The sequence below is a fragment of the Anguilla anguilla genome, chromosome 15, assembly GCF_013347855.1.
Source record: "Anguilla anguilla isolate fAngAng1 chromosome 15, fAngAng1.pri, whole genome shotgun sequence".
Classification (NCBI taxonomy): domain Eukaryota; kingdom Metazoa; phylum Chordata; class Actinopteri; order Anguilliformes; family Anguillidae; genus Anguilla; species Anguilla anguilla.
The window spans coordinates 19147437-19171284 of NC_049215.1; the positions used below are offsets into that span (position 1 = coordinate 19147437).

Below are 23848 nucleotides of genomic sequence, written 5' to 3' on the forward strand. Positions count from 1 at the left end.
CAACATTCCCTACTGTATGACAGCATCAAGCAAGAAAAGAGAGGAGAGATACAGGACACTAGAGCCTAGACAACAATGGACAGTGGAGAGAGGCAGGAGATGAGCTTGCTGAACTGTGGCAGTAGCACAAACCTGTATTTCATCCATTGATGAAATATAGTTGATAGAAATGGTGATTGATTTTGCGCGCCCTGCAGTTATGTTCTGTATTGTAAAAATGTTTTGCAATCCCAACAACACGGTGACTGTGTATTTGCTCAGAATCTGTATCCTCCTTCCTGATGTGGCTAAGCGCAGTTGACCTGTACTGGATTTAGAAATGTGTGTGTCTTCAGTATTTCCAAAGAATTAAAAAAAAAAAAAGACACTCTATTCTCTACTCTTTCGGTCAAATGCAAATAGCAGTTATTTTCTAAGTAGTGTAGATACATAACCACTGTCCTTAGTGTGACTGCCAAGCTTCCCAAATAAAATGCTTGACTAATGAAGAGAGAAGTTGCGATTTAATTACTCCTCCCACAGCTGTTCACTCTGTCATTGTATATATTTGCTTGTTTTCTTTCAACAGTGATGGCTTCCTCAAAGTGCAAGATTGCCTAGCCACTTTGTCTTTTGTTAATCTTCATTTACTGTATATAGCAGAAAATAAATACCCAGAATATCTGTGGTCCTGCCACAAACAGGATGGAAAACATTATGCATTGCAGTATAAGAAAAATGCTTATTATTATTATTATTATTATTATTATTATTGTTGTTGTTGTTGTTGTTGTTGTTATTGTTATTATTGTTATTATTATTATCAATTTCATCCAAGGAGCATCACAGCTTTGGAATTCATATTGTTATTATGAATTATTAGTGATAAAATTCTCTTAGTGGTGAAATCCTGAGAGTGGAAATGATGTAAGAAATAGTGGTAGAAATAGGGTATGAGGCAAAAACTAAATAATCAATACAGTGTTAATATTAGTTATATTAGTAAAAATACACACATATCAAAAACATAATTCATCTACACATTTTAATCCAAAGCCAGGTTTCCCCATAGTTGAAACTGTTTCCTTTTTTGGGGGTCCACCTTGTGAAGCAGCAAAGCTATTGTTATCATGTTTTACAGAAATCCTTATACCACCAATTTTTTTTTTTTTTTTTCTAAAACAAAGAAAATGATTGTAGTCAGGCATGCAACAAATGAATTGAATTAGCCAATTAAAAGACTTAGTAAATGTTTTTCATGCCTTTTCCAGGAGCAGAGTTAAGGAGCATTGTCTTTAAGGAGCAGGGTGAGAATCCCCTGCAGTAGAACGGCAATCATTCTTCCTGCCCTAAGAAATGAAACATCATTACATGCATTATAGCTGATGAAGGGATAACTCAGTAATGACACAGTAAAACAGATTAATCATTGAAATGGACATGTGAATATTTCAGTGCAGGGGACAGGAAAGACTGCAGACGTGGAGATGCGTGTGAATTTGGAATAAGTCACGAACAGAAAAGACCTTTCTGTGTGAGTCCCTTCCCCGACCTTTATCATAGCAGTTACAGTATGTTTCCATTCCCTCAACTTTCTGCTTGCCCTCTTCATTTATTTAAAGCTTTTGCCCACCTTTTAAGGAGAAAATTTCTTCAATTTCTGCGATTATTCTCTTACTGTCAGGGTTCTGTCTTCCCATGACTGATCATACGTGGATAAACCATGTTTGAATTTGGCCAACATTAATCACACATTTGTCGTTAAACTCTAGGCTGCATGAGTCACACTCTCTCTGTTTTTTTTTTTTTCTCAGAATGATATTAACTGAAGGAGAGTTAGCTAAAATCTTCCTCTTTTGGGGATCTGCTCATTTCAAAGGAATATTCCGCTGTGCTTTGAAATGCCGGCATTATTTCTGTACTCATCTTGAGACGTGTCTTCATGACAGGTAGGAATTACTGCTCTCAGAAAAGTCATCTAATTGGGCTCCTGCTTTTACCCCTCAGCCACCCATCAATCATGACTTGGAAAAAGAATGTAGCAGCCCTTGTATTTGAAAAACATTGAGCGCATATTAAGTTCTTTTCTTTTTTTCCATTTGCAGGACAGGTACAAATGTTCATATTTTAGATATAACCAACAGGGTCATCCTTGTGCCAACTATACAATGACTCCCACGCTCAGTGGAAATACTGTATGTATAAATACATATCAAACAACAAGGCATAAGATAGAGACTGATGTTAATTAATGTAACACAGCTTATTTATATTTTCACATAGAATCAATTTATGCAGCTGGATGTATACTGAAGTGATGCAGGTTAAATACCTGGCTCAAGGGTACAGCAGCAGGGTCCTACCTGGAACCTGCAACCTTTCTGTTACAAGGCCAATTCCTTAACCATTATGCTGCATTAGAATATACAATTACATACATTGTGTTTAGAGAAGATAAAACTTCATTTTCATGAAGTTCAGTTATTTCAATAAAATGAAAGTTTGTTTTTTGAGAAAAATAATTATTTTTGGTTCAAATATTAGTCTGACCCAGCAAAGTAATGAATACTGATTCACAGCCAAGCGAACAACATTAACAAGTCAAAAAGGGGAGACTAGAATAAAACAGCATAGTACTGGTATCTGTAATCACAACATCAGTCCTTGCTAACTACACAAACAGCAGAGTGAAAAATAAGCTAATCAGACTAAATCATTCTAATTTAATAATTAAGTGTTTCACCAGTTTATGGTTGACTGCTTCATCTGTGTTGAACTCTAAGCTGTGACAAAATGTAATTTAATTCCATGTTTCAAGAGAGTTTACCAGAAAAAAAAAGATTTCAGAGAGAGAGAGAGAGAGAGAGAGAGAGCAAAAGAAATGAACGGCAAGCCAGTAAATCAGTGACTGGCTTATGTGATGACAACTTAACAAAGCCATGTGTCACTGTTTATGAGCCAGTCTTACCTGTCACTCACTCTTTCTGGTGAGGAAGCTGGCTATAGTGTGAAGCTAAGCTAATTCGTACCTACACTATTCTGACACAGTTTAAAATTTTGCTTTATTGAACGATATCGGATAACAGACCACTCAATCCTCATTTCCAGTGATGACGTGAGAAAGTGGTGATTATGAAAGCAGCAGCCCTGATTATAAGAATATAACTTGGAAAGTTTTCATCCCATGAGCAAGGTTACACGCAACATCGGTGAAAATTCACAAAATGGCATGTGTGAATTTATTTAACAGCTGAGTTGTAAAAAAAAAAAAATGTGGTTACCTCAAGACCTGACATGTTCATCAAATAGGTGATATGATCTATTCAATATATAATCTAGAGCCTATTACAGCATGCAGCGTCAACCAATGCTTGCTACAAAATGGACTTCCGTATCAGTCTTGCTCTTAGGAAGCCAGTCGCATGTCTTAAGCAGAGTGCCACAGCAGCCCTCGAATGGAGGTTCTGTCTGGGAACTGCATGCAGCCCGACAGGCACACAGATTCTCCCCCGGCCATCCGGCACTCCGCAGTGTCAGCCCGGGCCACAGCTTGTGACACAGAGGTGTATTCTGGGAAAGGGCTTGCATACAGCAAGGGACCCCCAAGATGTCCGGTTCATTGTAAATGCCTCTCCAGATACACTGAAGCTCCATTAAGAGAGCTAAAGATCAACAAGCTACCAGGGCAGCATTTACTACTTCCCCTCATGTGGACTTCCAAGATGGAGAGTGGAGGAGTGGAGGGGCAATGTCAGGTTTACCGAAACGTATGCAGTACCGAAAAATGGGATGTGGAAACATCTACATTTCTGTTAAAAAGGCATTAGCTGAACATTATCGTAATTTAACACAACAATGGAACAAACAGTAGCAGGGGGAATTGCATGCTTTGACTTTGCAAATTGCTTTACCCTTGTAAAGTGCTGCAGTAATGCACAGTTACAGTACATCAGGGTCCTGTATGAACAGGCACGTTGATCGGCCATTTAGTTTCCATTCAAAATGTTTACTTTTTGTCCTGTGGTTCTTACCAGCGTGTCTAATCTTAATGGGATTCGCCATGGTTGAGTGCAATAGGCAGGGTCCCTTTGCGCTGAGTTAGCTGGTGTGTTTAGGAAATCCGCACAAATTATAAGGTGTCTACATTACATTCCAACTGGCTCCAAATCAAGAGTTTTTGTCCAAGAAAGTGATGACTGCACAGAAATCGTGTTTGCAGCACACTGTGCATCTGTTCTCGCTGTGCTGCCTATGCTGCCTCTAGGCTACTACTCTGCCATGAGTTTTTTTTATTCTTGTCTATTTCTGTAGACCATATTTTTTGCATGTGCACCTAGTTGCTGATGTTGTTACTCGTCACTTAAAACCAAAAGACAAATAGGTTTCTTAATTACACTGGTTTTCCAGTGAAATCGGGTAGATATCATACAATTGTGCTCTCGGTCTCAGTATAGGCATACCTTGAAGAGTTAAACTGAAGAAATATAGGCTCAAGATCACCTCTCAGTTTGTGCTTTGTTTTAATGTAAAATCTGTGACTTTCCTGAAGTGGCATTGCACCTTGCAGAGACTGAATTAAACTGAGCTTTAGTTGATTCACACAGGACTGGTGTGTGCATGTGTGGGTTTCAAACTTTTCCAAAGATGAACACTCACCATGAATATGCAATAATTCATATAGCAATCCATTTTACTAAAACCTGCTTCTCCAATTGGTTGATACCTGTAAACACAAGGCATTAAAGAATGTGGAATCACTCAATACTCGGGTAAAGTCCTTTCCATCAGTTTCTTTTAGGTCAGTTTCATCATCATTTGAAATTCCTCCCCAACATCAAATTACATAAGTGCAGTTCTCAAGTACAGAAGTGAAACTAAATTGATCAAGTTCCCATCTTTTCCCACATCCCCCACAAGCTATTCGATAATTAATTAGGCTGTCTTATTTTCTGGAATTTTTCTGTTGCTTAAACCTGGAATGGATGGGGTTCTGTTGAACTTCTGTGCACTGTCAATATTTTTTCTGTGTGTCAATAAGTAGAGCTGAAAATGTAATTATAAATTAATGCCACACAAGATCGATAACCTCATATTTGATGTGCCTGTGTGAAGGATATTTTTAAACATGTATTTTTCCTGATTAATAATTAAACAATGACGCTAATTAGCTAGACACACAAAGGGAGTCAAGCAATATCACTTTTGTTCCTCTCACCATGTGAAGGTTATATGTCCTCAGTGCATTTAATTTTGTGGAATATTTTAAGTGTTCTGTAACTGCACAAATTATACTACTCATTGTTTTCTACTGTAACAACTAAGCCACTATTGTTTTCAGGACAAGATTAAATGGTTGTTGAGCCCTAGGTAACCTGGAAATGTAACCATTAATTACCTTTCTGTTTAAGACATCTCAAAGGTCAAATTCATAGTAATGCCAAATTCATTATCATGTGATTGCCACACAAACTTATGTTTTATTTTATTAGCAACATTACTCCACCTCATTGAACGTCCTTGTGAAGCAGACACAACTGTGTGTGTTCAAATTGAAAAACACACAACAGAATTACAGTTTTTTTTTGTTTTGTTTTTTTTTCACCCTCCTTACACAAGTGTCTCATGACCCAGCTTTGCCGGCGGAACGATTGTTGGAGAAGCACGAGTTTCAACTCAGTTGGATTTAGACGTTGCTGAGACTGCGCGGACAGGAAAGGCTGTGACGAACGGGGAAGAGAAGAAAACCGAGAGAGATGTGGTTGCTGGCGTTCATTCTACCTATCATCAGGCTGTATTTAGTTGGCATAAAAGTTCTTCTGTACCAGCTTTTCAACAAGTCTTTCCCCTTACCAGGTGAGAATTATTCTCTTTGCAACAAGGTACTGTACGGAGCTAAATGGCAGGCTACCGTTAACGCGCTGTTAGCAAAATCCTGGCTAGCAAGAGGTGGTTGCAAGTCTATGAAGGGGGAGAGGTAATCCTTTACATGAACATTTAGCCAGCATATTTAAGAATGTTTTTACAATTAAATATTGTTGGCCATATTTTGTTTAGATCTGACGTTTTTAAAGTTACCTAAACCATTGCTCAAACCCATGGTACTGTGAGTCACAGCTCGTCTAGCTGTTAATGTTATCCCACTGCTTAATTAACTTACGTACTTATATTGTACACAAAATCTGAATGCGCGTGCCTTCAATTAGTCAACCAGTGTTATTGTTTGTTGTAGTGTTAATAGTGCATCTAGGTAGAAGCATATTCCGATATTATTCAAAATACTACGAAATTAAGTGCATCTCTTTTAGATTCGTTTTTGCCCTGTGATTCACCTTTCACCTACAGTGCTCCCACTAGGTCAAGTAGATCATTAACGATGGCCAGAAATTTTCTTTAGACCATAAATGTTTAACACCATCGGGGTTTGCACCAGAATACCCTCCACACTCCCCCTTGTGAAGGAGCAAATGTTAGGCTAATTTAAGCAATTCAACAGAGCTGACCCTGACCGGATGGGTAAGTTTGTGAGGATACCAGGCAGACTTCTCTGACTGCACTGACCCTTTCACTGTATGTGCTGTAGGGTGGGTTTCTTCTTGATTTAGACAGTTTCACCGCGCATCACCACGTTCAGCAGCAAACTGAATTTCCCAGGTTCCCATCCTAGTTTTAACTAGACACAGCTAGTTCTTATTGAACTATTTATGTTATTCTGTTGTTATAATAATGCACACATGGCCTTGAATTTCATAATTTTGCCAAATAATCCTGTCGTACTACCAGAACTCTTTCAGTGTTATTACATTCCACTTCTTCTTAATAATTCTTATTCACATTTGCTAATTAGCGGGTGTGTGCGCAAGTGTGTGTGTGTAATAGGGTGAGAGATGAGTGTGTGCGTATGCAAACCCGTCCCATGCCAGAGCGGACTTTGGCTGGCAGCCCCTCAGGGGCGACACATAGTTGGCTTCTCGTCACTCAGGGATAAGGGAGGGAGAGATACAGTTGCTAGGGATGTAGCATTGTTCATTGCTCGAGCAACCCATGGCTAGCTCTCGCTGCACATGTGAATGGTCTCCTCCGCCTCTGCTGTGCGTGTGCACGGCTTACGGCTGGATTGACCCTTATTGGCCATTGGAACTTCTGACTAGCGACTGATTATGATGAAATGAGTAACACGTGTTGTCTCTTGCCAGTACTCGTATGTAAGGCAGTGCACGTGCATGTGTTTAGAGGGAGGGGTTTTGGAGGGAGAGCTACATTTTTATTTATTCCACAAATCTTGCTTGTTTCTCCATACTTAATTAGTACACCTTTAATAGCTTGTATATTGCAAGTTTTTATTTTTATTTATTTTTTATAATTGAAGACTTGTTTGACCTCTTGTACTGGTGATTTTGGAATGCAGAACTTTTAATCCAATTATTTATGTGGAGTGACATGACCCCCTGTAGGTGACCATGTTACTCATGTGACTTCACTATCCGCATGTAGGCTATGTACATGCAGTTCTATTGTCCTTATTAGGCTACTGAGTGATTTATTCCCTGACAGTTTCTAAAGAATGTGCTAATCTGTATTAGTGGATTAGTAGTCTGTATTAGTATGTCTTGGTTGGTTAATAGGCTCTGTGTTAGGAAAAGTAAAGTGAGACTTTGTTTTTCATAGCAAGTTTTGTGGTTATCTGTTTGTCAATCATGGTGACACTGATTTTAAATTGAAGACTCACTTCAGTCATCTGTCATTAGTTATTAATGTTGCTGTGTAGGCCCTACAAAATAGCCACTACTGCCACACATATAGGCCTATGCCTATATACTTGCAACTAACTATATGCACGTTTAGATTTTAAAAAAATCTTGTTCAAAAATGGGTATGGATATGTTGACTTGGAGTTCAGTGTTGTTCAAATGATTTTGAAATGGCATCAGCATTTGGTTGTTTATCACAAGGAATAATTAGTCTGGAGTATGAATTTACTTTTGATGATAAAACTATTGCGTTCATATTTTTGGAGACCTGTCAGGAATCTAATGATTTCTGTTCTGAAATGCTATGCGAATGTGATTTATAAAGGAATAAAATCTTTTTTTACATTTTAAAATGTGCCTAATGGTGCATCACTGTTGTAAGCATAAGAAAAACTATAACATATTCTAAAGCTAAAAGACATTTTAACATTGACATATACCCATGGACATTGCTGTTTGGCTCAACACACACAAGAAACATATGACTCTTTCAAAAGTTTGTTGGAATTTGCCTTCATCTCATGGAGCATGGTATATTAAATGATCATAAAATGCATTAGATAATGACTGCATGTAATGGCTCAGTTTCTAAATTCCCATTGTTTTATTTGTTGTATTTCCAGGATATAGGCTACCTGTCATCTGACCTTTTAACATCTCACACCTTTATTTCGCTGCCTTTGGCAGGTACTCAGTAATGAGTGAAGGTTCGTAAAGGAATCTGTGTTCCTTAGAAGCAATGGAGAATAAGGGTGCCGAGGGCTCCCCGTCAGACCTCAATCTGGTTGCTCACCCTAGAGCAAAAAGTAAGGTCTGGAAATACTTTGGTTTTGACACCGATGCAGATGGATGCATACTGCACTGGAAGAAAATATACTGTCGGATATGCATGGCCCAAATTGCGTATTCAGGGAACACCTCCAACCTGTCTTACCACTTGGAGAAAAATCACCCGGACGAATTCTGTGAGTTTGTGAAGAGCAATACAGAGCAGATGAGGGAGGCGTTTGCCACCGCTTTCTCCAAACTCAAACCAGAGTCCTCCCATTGGCTGGCCCAGGAGTCATTAACCGTGAAGCAGAGCTCTGAGTACGAGAACAGGAAGCACACGGACCTGACCTCTGCTGTCATCAGTTTTGTTTGTGAGGGCATGTACCCGTTGTCCATTGTGGATGAGCCCAGTTTTAAAATCCTTTTGAAAACTGCTGATCCCAGGTACATACCTCCCAGTAGGAGCTACTTATCAGCTAAGGTCCTTCCTCAGAAGTACTACCTTGTCCGGGAGGCTGTTTTCAAGGAGCTTGCAGATGTAGTTTGGTGTGGCATTTCCACTGACCTGTGGAGGAGTCATACACAGAACAGGACATACATCTCCCTTTCCAGCCACTTTCTGAGCCATGGAGCCTCAAACACGCTGTCCATTACTGTAAGGTGTTTGAAAACTTTCGAAGTACCAGAAGACAACACTGCTGAAAGCATCACTCGTGCACTGTATGAGGCCTTTGTTGAATGGGGGATCAACCCTAAAATCTATGGAGCCACCACCAACTGTGCCCCAGATATAGTGAAAGCCTGCTCACTTCTGGACCTTTCCGTACAGATGCCTTGCCTTGGCCACACTGTCAGTCAAGGGATGAACCAGGCCTTTGAGCTTCCAAGACTCAGCAGCTTTTTGGGCCACTGCCGCAAGCTGGTGGAGTATTTCCAGCAGTCTGTGGTGGCTATGTACCTCCTTCGGGAAAAGCAGAAACAACAAGGCCAGACCCAGTGCATGCTTATCAGTGACAGAGTCACATGCTGGGTCAGCACCCTGGCAATGCTGCAACGTTTGAAAGAACAGCAGTTTGTCATTGCATCGGTCCTGGCAGAAGACAGCAACAACCACCACTTAATACTGGAGGCCACGGAGTGGAGCATGGTGGACAGCCTGATTGAACTCCTACAGCCTTTCAGGCTGGTGGCGGACATGATGGTGTCATGCAGATACCCCACGATCAGCATGGTGAAGCCTGTGCTGCACATGCTGCTCAACACCACTCTCAAGGTCAAAGACACTGATCTCAAGGAGGTGAGCATGGCCAAGGAGGTGATTGCCAAGGTGCTGTCCTCCACTTATCAGCAGACTCCCGAGATTGACATGTTCCTGAATGTGGCCACATTCATCGACCCCCGCTACAAGAAACTTCCCTTCCTCTCCCCCTTTGAGCGTTCCCAAGTAGAGTCTCGGGTCTTGGAGGAGGCCAAGACGCTCCTGGAGAGGCGCAAGGAAGAGGGCTCTGGTCCCGAGGAATCCGCTTCCTTTTCAGACGAGCCCCCCGTCAAAAGGCAGGCTGTCAGCACCCCATCCCCCTCCAGCAACGCCAGCAACCTGTTGGCAGTGATTTTTTGCCAGTCGGGAGCCGAGGAGAACCAGGAGGAGCTACACGCCCAGGTCATGGAGGAGCTGAGCAACTTCAAATCGCAGAAGGTTCTGGGTCTCAACGAGGACCCACTTCGTTGGTGGTCTGACCGCATGGCCTTGTTTCCCACCCTCCCAAAAGTCCTCCAGAAGTACTGGTGCATTCCTGCCACCAGTGTCCTGCCCCACAGGCTCTTCAGCTCATCAGGAAACGTCCTGAGAGGGAAGAGGAGTCGCCTGGCCCCCGCCCACGTGGACCAGCAGGTCTTTCTGTATGAGAACATGCGCAACTGCTATGACACCGAGCCAGCGGAGGAGGATGAGGGAGAATGGGGCGTGGAACAGGACCAAGGGTTGGCTGTTGGTGATTGCCTAGCTGCACAGACTAGTGCCATGAACACCAAGGACATCTTTATATGAGTCTATATGTAGAGTATACATATTAACTCTGTGAATTCTGTATTATGACTGTATCTAGTTTAGTGTTACTGAACTCCAGGTCCTGCAGTGTCTGCTGGTATTTTCCCTAAACGTGCACTACACCACCTAATTTCACTAGTGAGTTTACTTCCTGAACTAAGGAGTGTAGTGCATGTTTGGAGCAAATGCCTGCAGACACTGTGGCCTGCAGGACCTGGAGTTGAATAGTGCTGATCTAGTTGCTTTAACGAAGGATTGATGCATCCTTTCCTACACTGTGTTTACTCAGTTAATTTTTGTGTATGTGGAATTTTAATTTAATGAAATGCACTTATTCAGTATGGTACTGTCATTTGATTTTCAGTAGGCATGAATAATTCCCTTGGACCTCATCTGTAATGTAAGTCCAGCACAGATACGTTTACTTGCAGTTTATTTGTGGTGTGAATTTTAATGGTGAACAATGGGAAGCCATTGTAAAGAGTGAAAGTGTTCAGTGTCAAACAGTGTTCAGTAGCAATTAAAAGTAACTTAAATATAAAATAAATGTTTCCATATAAACAAATTAATATTTTTGGATTTATAAGATAAACTGCCAATGATATATCTGCACTCTTTTTTTCATTTCTGGGTGGCCTTTAATTTATATTAAGTACAAAATAAAGAATATTTTGTTTCATGTACACCTTGAGATATTGACTATAGGACAATTACTTGAGCAAACCTCATTTATCTAAGTTATTATGATTTTAATCTGTGAGGTTGCGCATAATCGGGAGTTGATTAATGAGAATTTATCTTATAAGTCCTTTGCTGGGATGTTGTCTAAAGAGCTCTGTAAAATACAGCCATCGATGGGGAAATTATGTTCTGTTGTGTTTACCCAGTTTTAATTTTTTACTGTTAAATTTGTTTATATTTATAGATGTGTGCTTGCTTTAGAAGACAGCGTCAATAAATGGTCATTTCACTTGGTCATTTCACTTTTGTCTTTTTAAGAAGCAGTTTCAGCTGTGAACAGGGAAACGGGCACAAACCTTTCTGCTTGAGGAAAGCCTTTGTCGGTTTAATTTTCAGGGTGCTTTTATGTCCCAAGGTTCTATTTTCATGTACAACTGGATTGGCAACTACAGCAATAATAGGCAATAAAAAAACGGTTGCTATTACATTGAAGACCCATAGAGATTAATAAACAGCCAGTCTGTGCCAGGATTGTTAACACAGTTAGACGTGTCAGGCTATTTCACCGGTTTGTTCCCACTGAATGTTCAGTGTCAACATGAATAAGGACATAGACAGTAAAATCATTTGAAAGGTTTCAGAGGCATTTTTCTTCTGTGAAGCATGTGCTGTATCCCAGAACATGATTTACCTGCCAACATTTGCCAAGAATTATGGTCAGCCTTATAGTAATCTGTTCAGCATAAATGCACATTTTTGTTCCATTAGAACACATCCTTGCTATTTTTCACCCTCAAATGGCATCTTGATGTTCGTAACCTTTAAAGATTTTTTTATTTAAAAGTGTGAGCAGGAAGGCATTAGCGAAACTTTTCAAAGTGTTCTGAATAAAAGATACTTGGAAGTGATGGTGAGTGTTTCATTTCTTTATTTTTTATATTTTAGTTGATGTTGTTACTCAGACCCTTTTGCTACTTACAACACAGCATTCTCAACCTTGCACCTGCTATTGTCATTAGCTTTGTGATGTGGAGTTATGTTTTAATTGCTACTGTAATTTGTGATTCTAAAGGCTTGGCATCAGCTCTGCTCATTACCTAAACCATTGTTTATGCACTCGTTAGTTTCTCTGGTTAAGATTGTCTGCTAAATGCCTAAACCTACGTGTTCAATGCAGTACTACATGAGTCAATAGGGTTGTTGATATGCGTTCCAAAAATGTACTGAAATGCACACCTGCTGAAGTGGAAAGGAGTAGGCTTACAGCATTGAAGTGGGTCAGATGTCACTTTGAGATGAGAATGTTTCCCAGTCAATTACAAGATTACATGCGTGTGCCCCCTGCCATGTCTTTGGCACATGTCCAGAAAGCTCCGTTGCCTGATCATACAGTAGATATACAGTACTGTATTGTGTTTGCTTAAGGGATTAATTCTGCACTTGGTTTCATCGAAGAATGAAGATTTTTCGACAAAACAAAGTATTCACAAGAAGTATTCGAAAATATTCACAAAATATGCTAAATTCATATTAATGTTGTAAAAAACTGCGGATGTGTGCAAAGCTTATTTATTTGGTAGAAATGCAAGATTAAAAAGCCTTTTCTTAAAACCGTTATGCTGTTTGAACTAAAATTTCAATTCTTTCTGGCATATGCAGAAAGAACAGCCTCAGTCTCACAGAAATACAGTCCCACATTTGGACTTGTTCCCTGAGTGTAGGGAATCGTGTTTCAGTATCAACTGGAATATGTGATTAAATGTTTGAGAAAGTCTGCAGTTGACAAATTATGGTCATATTGTTTTCATTATGTATTGTTGATACCTTGAATACTGTTGAGGTAAATATGTGTCAATAGCCTTTGGCACCCCTCTGTGAATCATCATGCAATTAGGGATCAGTGATGCAGTAATTGAGAGGATTCTGGAACCACAATGGAGTCATTGTTAATGATTACTCAACAGGTCGCTTCACGGGAGGGCTGATTTACAGGCTGTTAAACCCAGTGGCTAGAAACACAGACCCTTTGTTATGAACAAAGCCTATAAAAATGCATCTGCTGGTCAAAAACACACTGGTTACATACAGGTCAGACTTTACCAAAGAGGATAGCATAATGTGTCACCACGAGCGTTGGAATAGGTCCATGGCTGTATTTTTTTAGTGTTTAACATTGCATGTATGTACAAAAAGTTGCTGCTAGTTTTTTTAAATGGCTAAAATGAGCTGACACCTAATGTTGCGTAAACAGATACAAGGGGCCCCAGAAAACAGTTGTCTTAATTTCAGCTACCTTGTCATATTTGTTGTCACGAGAGAGTTGTCATCAGTGGTTTATTTCATCTTGCTCCTACTGCAGGTGCCATGTTGGCTCGCTCAAAACCAGTCTTGATTTTACCCGAGTTGTAGTAGCAAACTGAATGGCAACAGTTTGTTTCTGTGCAGCAGAGAAGTTGCAATCACTTGTATTTGTCTAAAGTACTGTCTAAAAATGTGTTACTCTGGGGCCAGGGCACGATTAGACTAGGCCAGCCTTTTTGTAAGATAATAGTTATTCTTAAGAATGAAACGTACTGCTCCAATAGTAGAATGCCTTTATTGCTATATCCAATTTTTGCATCTCTTCTCATCACTTTGCAATAGCAGGGTGCATATTAAAAATGACGTTGAATTGGGTGGGGGGGTTGATACAATTATGTAGAATATTGAAAAATCTATACTTGTCTCAATGGTGGGGTGGACTCATGGGCAGAATGGCAGGATAGATAATCGGGACAGATTTTTGTTTTCCGACAGCATGATTCATCTCAAAACAGAATATAACAGCTTTGCATAGGAAAACAAGCTAATTCAACAGCTTGGGCTGACAGGGGAAGACGGTGTTAAGTTGTGAAGCTGTATGTGTTGAGTAGACCTGATCATGTGGGAATCAACACCTCAGGTTTTTAGTGTTGTTTTACTCCACTCAGTCAGTGTAGCTTGCATGGTTTCAAAATTATTTCCTTTTTTTTTCCTTCCAACATTTTTAGTTTTTCTATAACTTCTCAGTACACCTTTGTAAACTCCAAAGTGCTTTTATTTGGTTATTTATGGTTTGGGGAGAACTGATTACGTAAGATCTGCTTAGGGTATCTTGCACATAAACTTCATAAATGTGCTGCACATAAACAATTAGAAACTTGGTATTACGGAATTCAAACAAGTTGTATTTTTTTCTTAAAATTGTGTAAAGAATTTCAGGTTTACCAGCACACATTACATTTTAATGGTTATGTTTTTAGTTGTTTAGAAAATGAAATAGGTGCTCCCAAAAAAAAGTTATGACAAAAAAACTAATAACATAAAACCAAGTCCCCATTTCATGGTTTAGCCTTCAACCTCTAACAAACAATTTCTTCAACTGATGAAAAAAGTTTCACTGTTTATTTTAAATGTTGCATATGGCCATTATTGGTTACCAATAGTATTTGAAATATTTGAATGTGAACATTATCTCGTATGGCGTGAGCTGTAACTCTTCTGGGAGTCTGTGTCTTGTTTGTTCAGTTTGTTCAGTTTCCTCTGAGTTCCTATTGACCTGAGCACAGTCAAGCATATCCAGTACTGCTAAAGCCTCTCACTTTCAGCCAGCCACTTTGCGAAAGCCCGGATCAACTTGTGACCCGCTGAAGGGGGCGGCGGTGGGGTCAGGGGGCGGGTAGCCGCAGCAGCTGTGGGTGCGGATCTGTAACGAGCACTTCCCCTCTGCCATGACGGTGGCCATTCCGAGTCACTCCCCCCCCGCATTGGATCACTCAGCCGCATTCGGCCCTCTGCCTGACAGCTCTGTCATCCTCACAAAGGGGGAGCTCGCTCACACAGCTCTCCCGGGATTCCCCCACTGTTTGCACACTCCGCGTGATGGAATAACCATGATCATAATAACATTCCTCCCTGTCCTGCCTGGAGATTGTCAAGGGCTGTGCTTTCTCTAGCCCTAATGCTCAGAGTTTTATTGGTGTGGCTGTTGGCTGGATTCTGACCATGCAATGACCAGGGTATGCTGTGCTTCAGAGCAATTACTTAGTGTGCACTACTTAAGCAGGCCTGTACTGCTTTTTTAAAATATTTACTTTATTCCTAATGCATGTGATTCTGCTGTTGCTATGTGGATACATCGGAATTCAGGCTTGCAACTTTAACCAGCTATATGCAAGTTGGCTGGGTTTAGCACAATGTAACGGTATGGCAGGAAGCAAATGTCTGTGTAGCATCCAAAACATATCTCCTTGTATGATGGGATTAACATACATTTGAATATTTAGGTATTATAGTAGATACAGTAGTTTAATTTCAATTTCACATAATGAACTGGTGTGCAGAGCTTTTGGATACGTGCAAAATGACAACGCTTACCCGGTTCCAATTTTGCGGCACCGTGATTTTCTTTCCCCAAATCGCAGGCAGTTTCTGTTACAAGTTAATTACATCAGGGATGCCTGAACTACAACCTGGGGCTGAACCTGGCCGACTAAGGCTTTGGTTTTGCTCAGGGAAGACGTGGTAATATTGAAAATAAATGCTGAGCAGTGATGGAAATGGGAAGTTTCATATTTTGGCCCACAGGTCACCACTTAGATTATTGTTGCCCCACTAAGCTGAGCACATGCTTGGGCATGCTAGGATTATAGAAACAGGATAGAATCCTCTTCCCACCTAAAACCCATTCCTATATGAGATGTGTGGGGAAATCTGCGTGTAAAGGAACATTACCAATAGAGATAGATAAATCCCAAATTTTATTGAAATAACCAAAAACTAATTTTAAAAATTCTAACTGCTGTGGGACTGCTGTGCTCGTGAAATCACGTAAGCATTAAGCACACACACACGTCTCGTGGCAGTGGACCTTTTTGCAGAGCAAGGACTATAATTAATTTATTTGAATTTCTCACAGAAATAACATGGATTGGAAATAGGGCTTTTAAAATGGAAGTTCAGAGTGTGGCTGTTCGAGTTTGAAAATGCAGGCACTTATGGGTTCTGTTGTTGGTTATCTTAATTAACTTCATTATTATCATCAGTGAAGTATTGAATCCTCTCATTTTCTGTTCATGAGGAGATTGTCACTGTGAGGCAATGCTTTGTACTGGTCAAGGTCATCTCTTTCTGTAACTGCCGGGTAGGCGGAGCACGGTTGGATGCAAATAGCAGCCTAAAGAAGAGCGCATTTCCCCAGCACATTGAGGACACAACCATAAATTTGGTGATTGTCAATTCCTGTGACTCACTCCTACTCCCCAGCTGACGCTAAATTAGCTGGGTGATGCTTGGTCTAAATTCACCAAAGCAGAGGCATCTCACTCATTAACAAAAGGAGGTCAATCGATGCCGAATGTTTAATCTCATAATTGAGGTGTGATTAATATAACGGGGGACGGTAGATGCGTCACTGGAAGGAATTGATTGATGACACAAAAGCAAAATGGCACTGCTGTGGCAATGTTTTTCTTTTTTTTTCTTTTTTTTTTTAAAGGTGCCATGACGAGACCTAAAGCAGCACTGTCAGATCCTTGTTTCTCCTTTTTTGCCTCACAGTTTTTCCCAAACAGAATGGACGGGTTGCCATAGTGACTGGGGGTGCCAAAGGGATGGGTTATGAGACGACGAGACATCTGACGAGCCTGGGTATGCATGTTGTGATAGGTAAGGCATGTGCCCAGTCTCTGCAGTCCTGGCTGGCTGAGCCGCGGTCCGTGAATGAGCCTCGTCTTCACACACTGAGATTAATGCCTGTTCCAGTCCTCTCTGTTATTCTTCTGCTCTTTCCTCCTCACCTGTGATCAATCACTGTACTGTGGGCCTTCCTCCTTCATTTCTTTCTGCACTGTGCATCCCTGTCACTGCTTTTTAACAGTCTTTAATACAAAAAAAATTACAAATGGCTGTTTTTTTTTCCGATGGGGGGATAATTGATCAGAGAATCATGTTCATGCAGTATAATTTCAGAGATAATTTGAAGTATTTGACACGAAAGAGCAGTTTCCTTAATGTTATTTTTAATTGTTTATTTCAAAAGGAATATAATAGTACATTTTGCAGTTGTAGTTAGCCACAGGAAAAAAATGTGATGTGCTGGTGCTACATTTTGGTAGTTATCATTAATGTTTAAACTCAGGAGGCTCCTGTGGCCTTTTTCCTGAAGAGTGATAGATTGCTTTTATACCAACAGCATCTGCTAAGGCATTTTGGTCCCAAAACAACTATGTTAAGTGTTGGCTTAAGAGAAAATTGGCATGACTCTAAACATGACCAACCAGCTATGAACACAGACCCCAAACGGGCTTTTGTACATGCAGTCATAAAATGGTTGAAAGCTGCAGTGGTCTGTACTGTTGCCTGCAACTGGCCTCCTGGGTTAACAGGTTTTTAAAGTTTTAGGTGGCTTCAGGTAAGAAATCCGTGGCTGTAGGTGAAATAGAGGCGTTGTCATCAGCTTTTGTGTGTGTGTGTGTGTGTGTGTGTGTGTGTGTGTGGTGGCGGCTGAAAAGCAGCAAGCCATGTATTTGTCTGCAATATCTGGTCATGCTTTCTGGCATACCTACATGTCTGTGTGCTGATTATCTCGGGATAATAAAGTTACGATTTAACTTATTTGGAGAAATGTGGTGAGATGGTCACCTCGTGGACTAGAAAATGCCATATTACATTTTAGGGCTGGGCCTGGCCTTGTTCAGTTCCTTTTTTGAGTATCGGTCTACAGTACTTAACATTGGAGAATCATCATCTCAGCATAATGACAGCTAAGATAATGGCACTTTCATGATATTTTCAGCAGTGAACGCATGTGCCGGTGGACCACGGCTCTCAGACAAGGTCGTTTAGGCCCAAGGCCTGTTTGAAATAAAGAACAAGGTGGTCGTTAGTGCACACTAAAGATTGTGTGAATTCCATCACATGGCTTGTCGCAGAACGAGGTTAGATAATGACCCAGCATGCCAAGTCTGACATATGCTGTCTGCCGGGAAGCAAGACTGGAGAAAGTGAGGCGGAAGAAATAAACTTTCTCATCACAGAGAATATTGCTTTTCATTTTAGCGTGGCACCGTCCATGATGCATAATTAAAACTTTGTACAGTGAACTGAAATGGCGCCATCTGGAATTCAATCTCTCATTAATCACAGTATTTGTCATTTCGGGCCTTTCCCTTTTCTCACGGGAATTGAAATGCAGTATGTTAATTTCATTTCCTCCTGTCTGATATGTGTCCAATTTTAGCGGTAGGCTTTTATTTCTGTAAGGTTTTGTCCCTATTTGCATAATTGTGCCCGACCTACAGACTAATGAACCCTTTTATTGTCCTGTTTGTGTAGGGGCGGGGGGGGGGGGGAACAGTAGGATGGCACCACATCTTTGAATTGACAGGAAAATACACCAGCTCTATTAGTTTGCAAATCAGGCCTGCCGCTGCAGATTTGCTGGTTGAGAGCCTAAGCTGTAACTGACAACTGGCTGAAAATATATCCTGACTGAAGTGCCGGGTAGCATGTATGGCTGCAGTGATCACAGTCAGTGTATCTGCCCAATGTGTGGCAGTGCTGGGGTGGCCTGAAAGCTCACAGGGCCGCATATAAATACAGCTGCACTGTTGCCCAGAGAGGGCGGTGAATGTACTGGCAGCCAGTTCCCTGACCACTTTATAACATTATTCAGCATCTTTGAAATGCCGGACATTTCAAAATCTGCGTTTCACTGTAATTCACCTGTGTTCTGATAAAATGACTATTTTTGCCGTAATATGCCAACTCACAATAATGGCAGATTTAAAATGTATGTCGCTAAGCTAATGTTTTGGCGTTCTGATCCAAACAGATTTTTGCCACACGGGCAAATAATGAAAAATCCTAGGAGAGATTTATGTTTTATTTCCTAATGTTGTGTGAGGCGTAGACAGAAATAGACTTTTGGGCTGGCCTGTGAAAATGCATTTTCCACACACGCTATGCCCCACTCCTTGTAGCTAATCCTATGACACTACTGTATTCAATACAGTAATGCGGTCATTGTCCTTACTATTCCAAACCTACTGCCCAATAGTGGTACAAAAAAACACAATTATGTAAATAGGAGAGAGAGCATTGGCTTCACGTAAACCCTAACCAATAATGCAACACCCCTCCCTATAAAGTGTGGGTCTGCTTGTGACAGGCACAACTTTTTTAGGTGGAAAATCCGGATGGCTGAGATGTACGGTATGCAGCAAAGTCTAGGGAAAAACAAGACCAGCGGAGTTATAAGCCCATACCACCAAGCATCTTACAATATAGCATGCCCTCGCACAGACGATCATCAGCTACAAGTTTTAAAGGCCAACTTTAAAATTTTAGTAAACAAACTTGATTTTTTAATTTAGGATCTCTCTTGTGACAAACCTTAACAACCTGTTAATGTACAAGACAGCATCACATTATAGTAACATGTAGTACAGTAACATGAAAAATGTAGTATTATAATTCTAGCTTACCATTGATGGCTTATTGTGGAGGAGGTAACATATTCAGAATGCACTTCATACTGCATATCTTTAAAAAAAAAAAAACTATCCAGAGTGTAACATCTCATTTTCAAATTTTCATTCAAATTAGGTGCTTTCTGTCTGAATCTCGCAATGCTACCAAGAGCTCTGTAAATATTATGATCTATAAAACAACATGAATGGCCGACACCAAGAGGATTGGCTCAAAGAAACAGGAGTTATTATTTTGCTGCGGTTCATTTCTGGGTCATCACACATTGTAATCTTAAAAGATCTCGAAATATCTTTATAGAACGTAGTATTTTTTCCTGTGTTTTGGCTCCCTTTTTTGTGTAAAAAACGCAGAATCCTGCGTTAACACAACTTTTGATTGTTGCGGCATTTTTGGATGCGTTTAATTCTGTTAACTCAACATAAATACCTTTTTTGTAAATATAATGGAAGATGAGTCTGTATCCAATCAAATTTAGTCCTTGCAACTCACATTGCAATTCAGTTAAATGTAGCGGTTAGGTTCTTTCTTCACAAACTCAGTTTGATGAGATCCAAAAACAAACTCTCTAAAATGTTCCCATTTTCATTTGTTTGTACATCAAATTAAAGATGTAAGTTGAAGACTATGTTTGCTTGTGTGCACATGACCTTCAGAATTTGATGTGTCATCCTCTGGATGCCAGCGAAAGACTACAGTGCATTATAATAATTTCTGTCATTACATGGCATAATGATTATAATGATGTTAATTAGGCTATAATCTAATACATACACAATCCATAAATTTCATCTGTAGGCAGATTATTTCCTGGGGGCACATTTTTAACAACTTGCATGTAGGTTATGCATATTAAAATGTAGGCAGTGATTCTTGGTCTATTAAAATATGTTATTTATTCATTTTTCCTTTACAAGACATTTGACAACCATGTGATAAAAAGACCTCTACCTATTCACACTCTCTTGAACCTGAATTACTGGTCTGATTAATACATGTGCTCATTTAGGAAGTCAAATTTGATTAAGTAACTGAGCAACAAAAGGCTTTATACCCCTGATATGGGCTCACTGTAATTGCACTAATCATCGAAGCTAAAACTCTGTAAGACCATTTGTATTTCCACTAATTTCTCTAGTGCAGGTTTTCATTCAATCATCATTTGCTCATTTGCGTGGGATGAATTCCTCCTTGAGATGCTCCTGAAAGTCACGACAGCCGCGGGGTTTTCTTTCGGCGACTTCAGGAGGAGGTTTCAGCGAAGCAGCAGCTGGCGGTTGGGGGTTTTCTGTGTGAAGCAGGGCTAGGCAGCTCTGGGTTTTCGAGTGAGAAATGAGTTTTGTTCCATCTGAACAAATATTCATTGTTTGTTTAGACTCTTTTGAACCTTAATATTCTGAATGGTGAAATCTTGAGAACATAGTCACATGGATTCATTAAACCAAACAATTAAGAGAGTTATGCAGGCTGGTTATGGGGTTGAGTAGCCTGGGGTTGCCTGCCACTGTCAGTGTCCTTCTGACTGGGTCAAGGTGTGCTTGATGTGCTTTGATCATTTCGATGTGTGTTCATTCTCTGCACAGTTTCTCTGCACAGTGGCTAGCTGATTTGTTCTTGCGATTACTCACGCTCTTTTTTTGGGTGTCTAAAGCCGGTTTTACAGCTGCAGTCCTTCATTGCTGAGCGTTTTCTCTGTCGTTACTTCACACCGAACACCAGAACAGGAATAAGTGAATAAGCACCCCACAGCTACCCATCTCCTTTCCAATAATTACCAGGCTTGAGTAGACTGATACAGACACTGTTTGTTACATTTTTTTATCATGATTGCAAAACATTTAGCCTGTAAGAGCAATTTTCTGATTGACAGTATATGTGTGTTAACATAGAGACAATCACGTGATTAAACATACCATTTATGATTGTCTTAGTTATTGTCATACCATGTATCCCAATGTAAGTGATTAGAAATATACTCTTTATAGCAAATAGTTTCAGATCAAGTGTTTAAACCCTTGCATAGTCTGCTCTGAGTTCTGGAATGTGAGGAGGCACCCTGTCTGATAGCTGTTCAGTAACCTAAGAGATAAATGACCAAGGATTTATTGTACGGTCAAACTTATCTGAAGTCTAAATAAATTTAGGAGACCAACGTTGTCAGACTGGGTGTCCATTGCTAAGTAGGGTAAAGATTAATTAGGGCAGAGTGAAGCTGTTTGCGTGCAAAGGAAAAACACGCCTCCTGTGCATAGCGGAAAGTTACTGAGATTGTGACTATAAGGAACGGCCTATGCATCTAAAACTTCAGAGAGTTTTGTGAGTGCTCTCTCATTCTTTTTTCTCCTTGCAAGTTGAATAAAAGTCTTATTGAACTTTGAAGGTGCTGTGACTCTGTGTTATCAAAGAAAGGATCGCACCTCCGGTTATGTGGGGAGGGGAAACCGTAATTTCCCTGACAAGCCTTAAGCCTATACTCATGTGCCTCATGTGCACTGAAGACAGGGGATGAAAACAGTAAAATAAATTGCATTGTGTAAAATAACTGTGTTAAATTAAGTTCCCTGTCTTTTACACTTGACATTGATTCCAAACCAAAATAATTGAAACGATTAAGAGTGACTAAACCAGTGTAAAATTGTTTTGTGTTGATTGGGCCTGTATTTGTTGAAGTTAAATGTTTTTTTTTACCCATTTCGCTTTTTTGAATACAATAAGATAGATAAACAGTAATTGAGAATGTCAGTTGAGAACCATTAATTTCAATATAATCTACTGTTTCATTTAAATTTTCACAGATAAATATGGTTCATGCCTCCATACCTTCCTTATAGTGGTTTTTGTATATAAATCGCATCTTCACAAAAACAAAATGAACGATACTTTAATTGTTAAATGTTTAGTATTCCCTAGACAGAAAATTCATATTTTCCTATTGCGTTTCTTTAAAGTGATTAAGAATCTGCCAGAGAATACTCATTTACTGTAGTAAATGGCCCCACCCCTAGTTCAGTTTTGATCAGGTCAACATGTGTGCTTTGAACAGGTCAGTGTGTGTTCAGTCTTTTCTGTCTGGGTCATTCTGCCTCTCCTTTCCCTCCTGTTCAGCTGGAAATTGTGAAGAGGAGGGCGTGGCAGCTGTAAAGAAGATTGAAGCGGAGAAACACAAGGGAAAAGGTCCATTTCCTTTCTAGTCCAGGAGGTTTTTCCTCTTCTCCCTCACACATTTTCTACCCCCTCTCTCACTCCCCCCTCCCCCCTCTTTCTGTTTTTTTTTTTCTGTACCCTCTCTGTATGTAAAATGTGTCTGCATAGTCACTGTTGTGGGATGTTGAGCCAGCTCCAAATCCTGCTCTGTCTCCATTTCTTGTAAAGAAAAAGCAGTAAATATTTATCATCTTCCCCCTCCCCTCTTTTCACTGGTAGCATTATCTATCTCATGGTCCAACGGTCAGGATAACCCAAAGCACTGTATTATCCCTGCTAATCTTCTGAGGCTAGGTGATCTTCGCTCTTGTCTCTGGAGAGTATATTTGAGCTGATTCTCCCCATCGAACCGCTGGTCATGAGAGAACAGCCCTGAGCGGGAAATCTTGCAGGGGGCTGTTGATAGCTCATTAGCCATCAGCAGTGCTTTGCTAATCCGATGGTGTCCAGTACATAGGGTGCACTCAGAAACACTCCACAAGTCCAAATGGGAGAAAACAAGTAGAGAGAGCAACGCTAGTGCATGGCATATTTATCCCATTATTACAGGAAAATAGCCCTACTACTACTAACATTGCTACTAATAGTGCTACTGCTATTACAGTACTACTACTCCTACTACTATTTTCATTAGAGTAATAATGCACCTTTTTGAAGTGGTTGTACCACAACAAATGCACTGGCCAAGATTCAAAATATATATAAGTGGGTAGGTAGTCTCCTAATGTTTGTATTGAGATCTCTTTCCAATAAAAAAATAAATAAAAAATGATTCCAGCGGGACTCAGTCTGAGAGTTGTATGAAATAATAGGAAGGTGTTGAGCAGTTCAAAGGCTTTCCGGAGTCTGCATGGACTGGTTAAACTGTAGAACGAGGGGTTCAGGAGGTGGAACTCTCGCGGTCCGTAGG

The 23848-nt window shown here is 40.3% G+C and overlaps 2 protein-coding genes across 5 annotated transcripts in view; both read left to right on the forward strand.

The window, feature by feature from the left end:
- The window catches only part of dhrsx (dehydrogenase/reductase (SDR family) X-linked), a 71610-nt gene that overhangs the window by 8600 nt on the left and 39162 nt on the right, over positions 1 to 23848 (forward strand). Inside the window, exons 1-3 of one of the 3 annotated variants that reach the window (XM_035393382.1) lie at positions 5695 to 5832; positions 16804 to 16911; positions 22840 to 22908. In XM_035393382.1, coding sequence (XP_035249273.1) covers positions 5733 to 5832; positions 16804 to 16911; positions 22840 to 22908 — 277 coding nt within the window. In that variant the 5' untranslated portion in view covers positions 5695 to 5732. Of the gene's footprint in view, positions 1 to 5694; positions 5833 to 16803; positions 16912 to 22839; positions 22909 to 23848 lie in introns of those variants that run through there. The other 2 variants (XM_035393384.1, XM_035393385.1) reach the window with 2 other exon arrangements.
- Positions 5697 to 12134, forward strand: LOC118214019 (zinc finger BED domain-containing protein 1-like). Of its 2 annotated transcripts, none has more exons than XM_035393380.1 (2): positions 5697 to 5832; positions 8415 to 11519. In XM_035393380.1, exon 2 carries the CDS (start codon positions 8467 to 8469, stop codon positions 10543 to 10545), a length of 2079 nt encoding a protein of 692 aa, XP_035249271.1. In that variant the 5' UTR covers positions 5697 to 5832; positions 8415 to 8466; the 3' UTR covers positions 10546 to 11519. The 2 variants fall into 2 exon arrangements, with proteins under 2 accessions (XP_035249271.1, XP_035249272.1); XM_035393381.1 differs by having other exon boundaries at positions 5722 to 5832; positions 8351 to 12134.

Excerpts from the sequence above, each read along its gene's own strand:
- LOC118214019 (XM_035393380.1), top strand. The coding sequence starts at position 8,467 with ATGGAGAATAAGGGTGCCGAGGGCTCCCCGTCAGACCTCAATCTGGTT.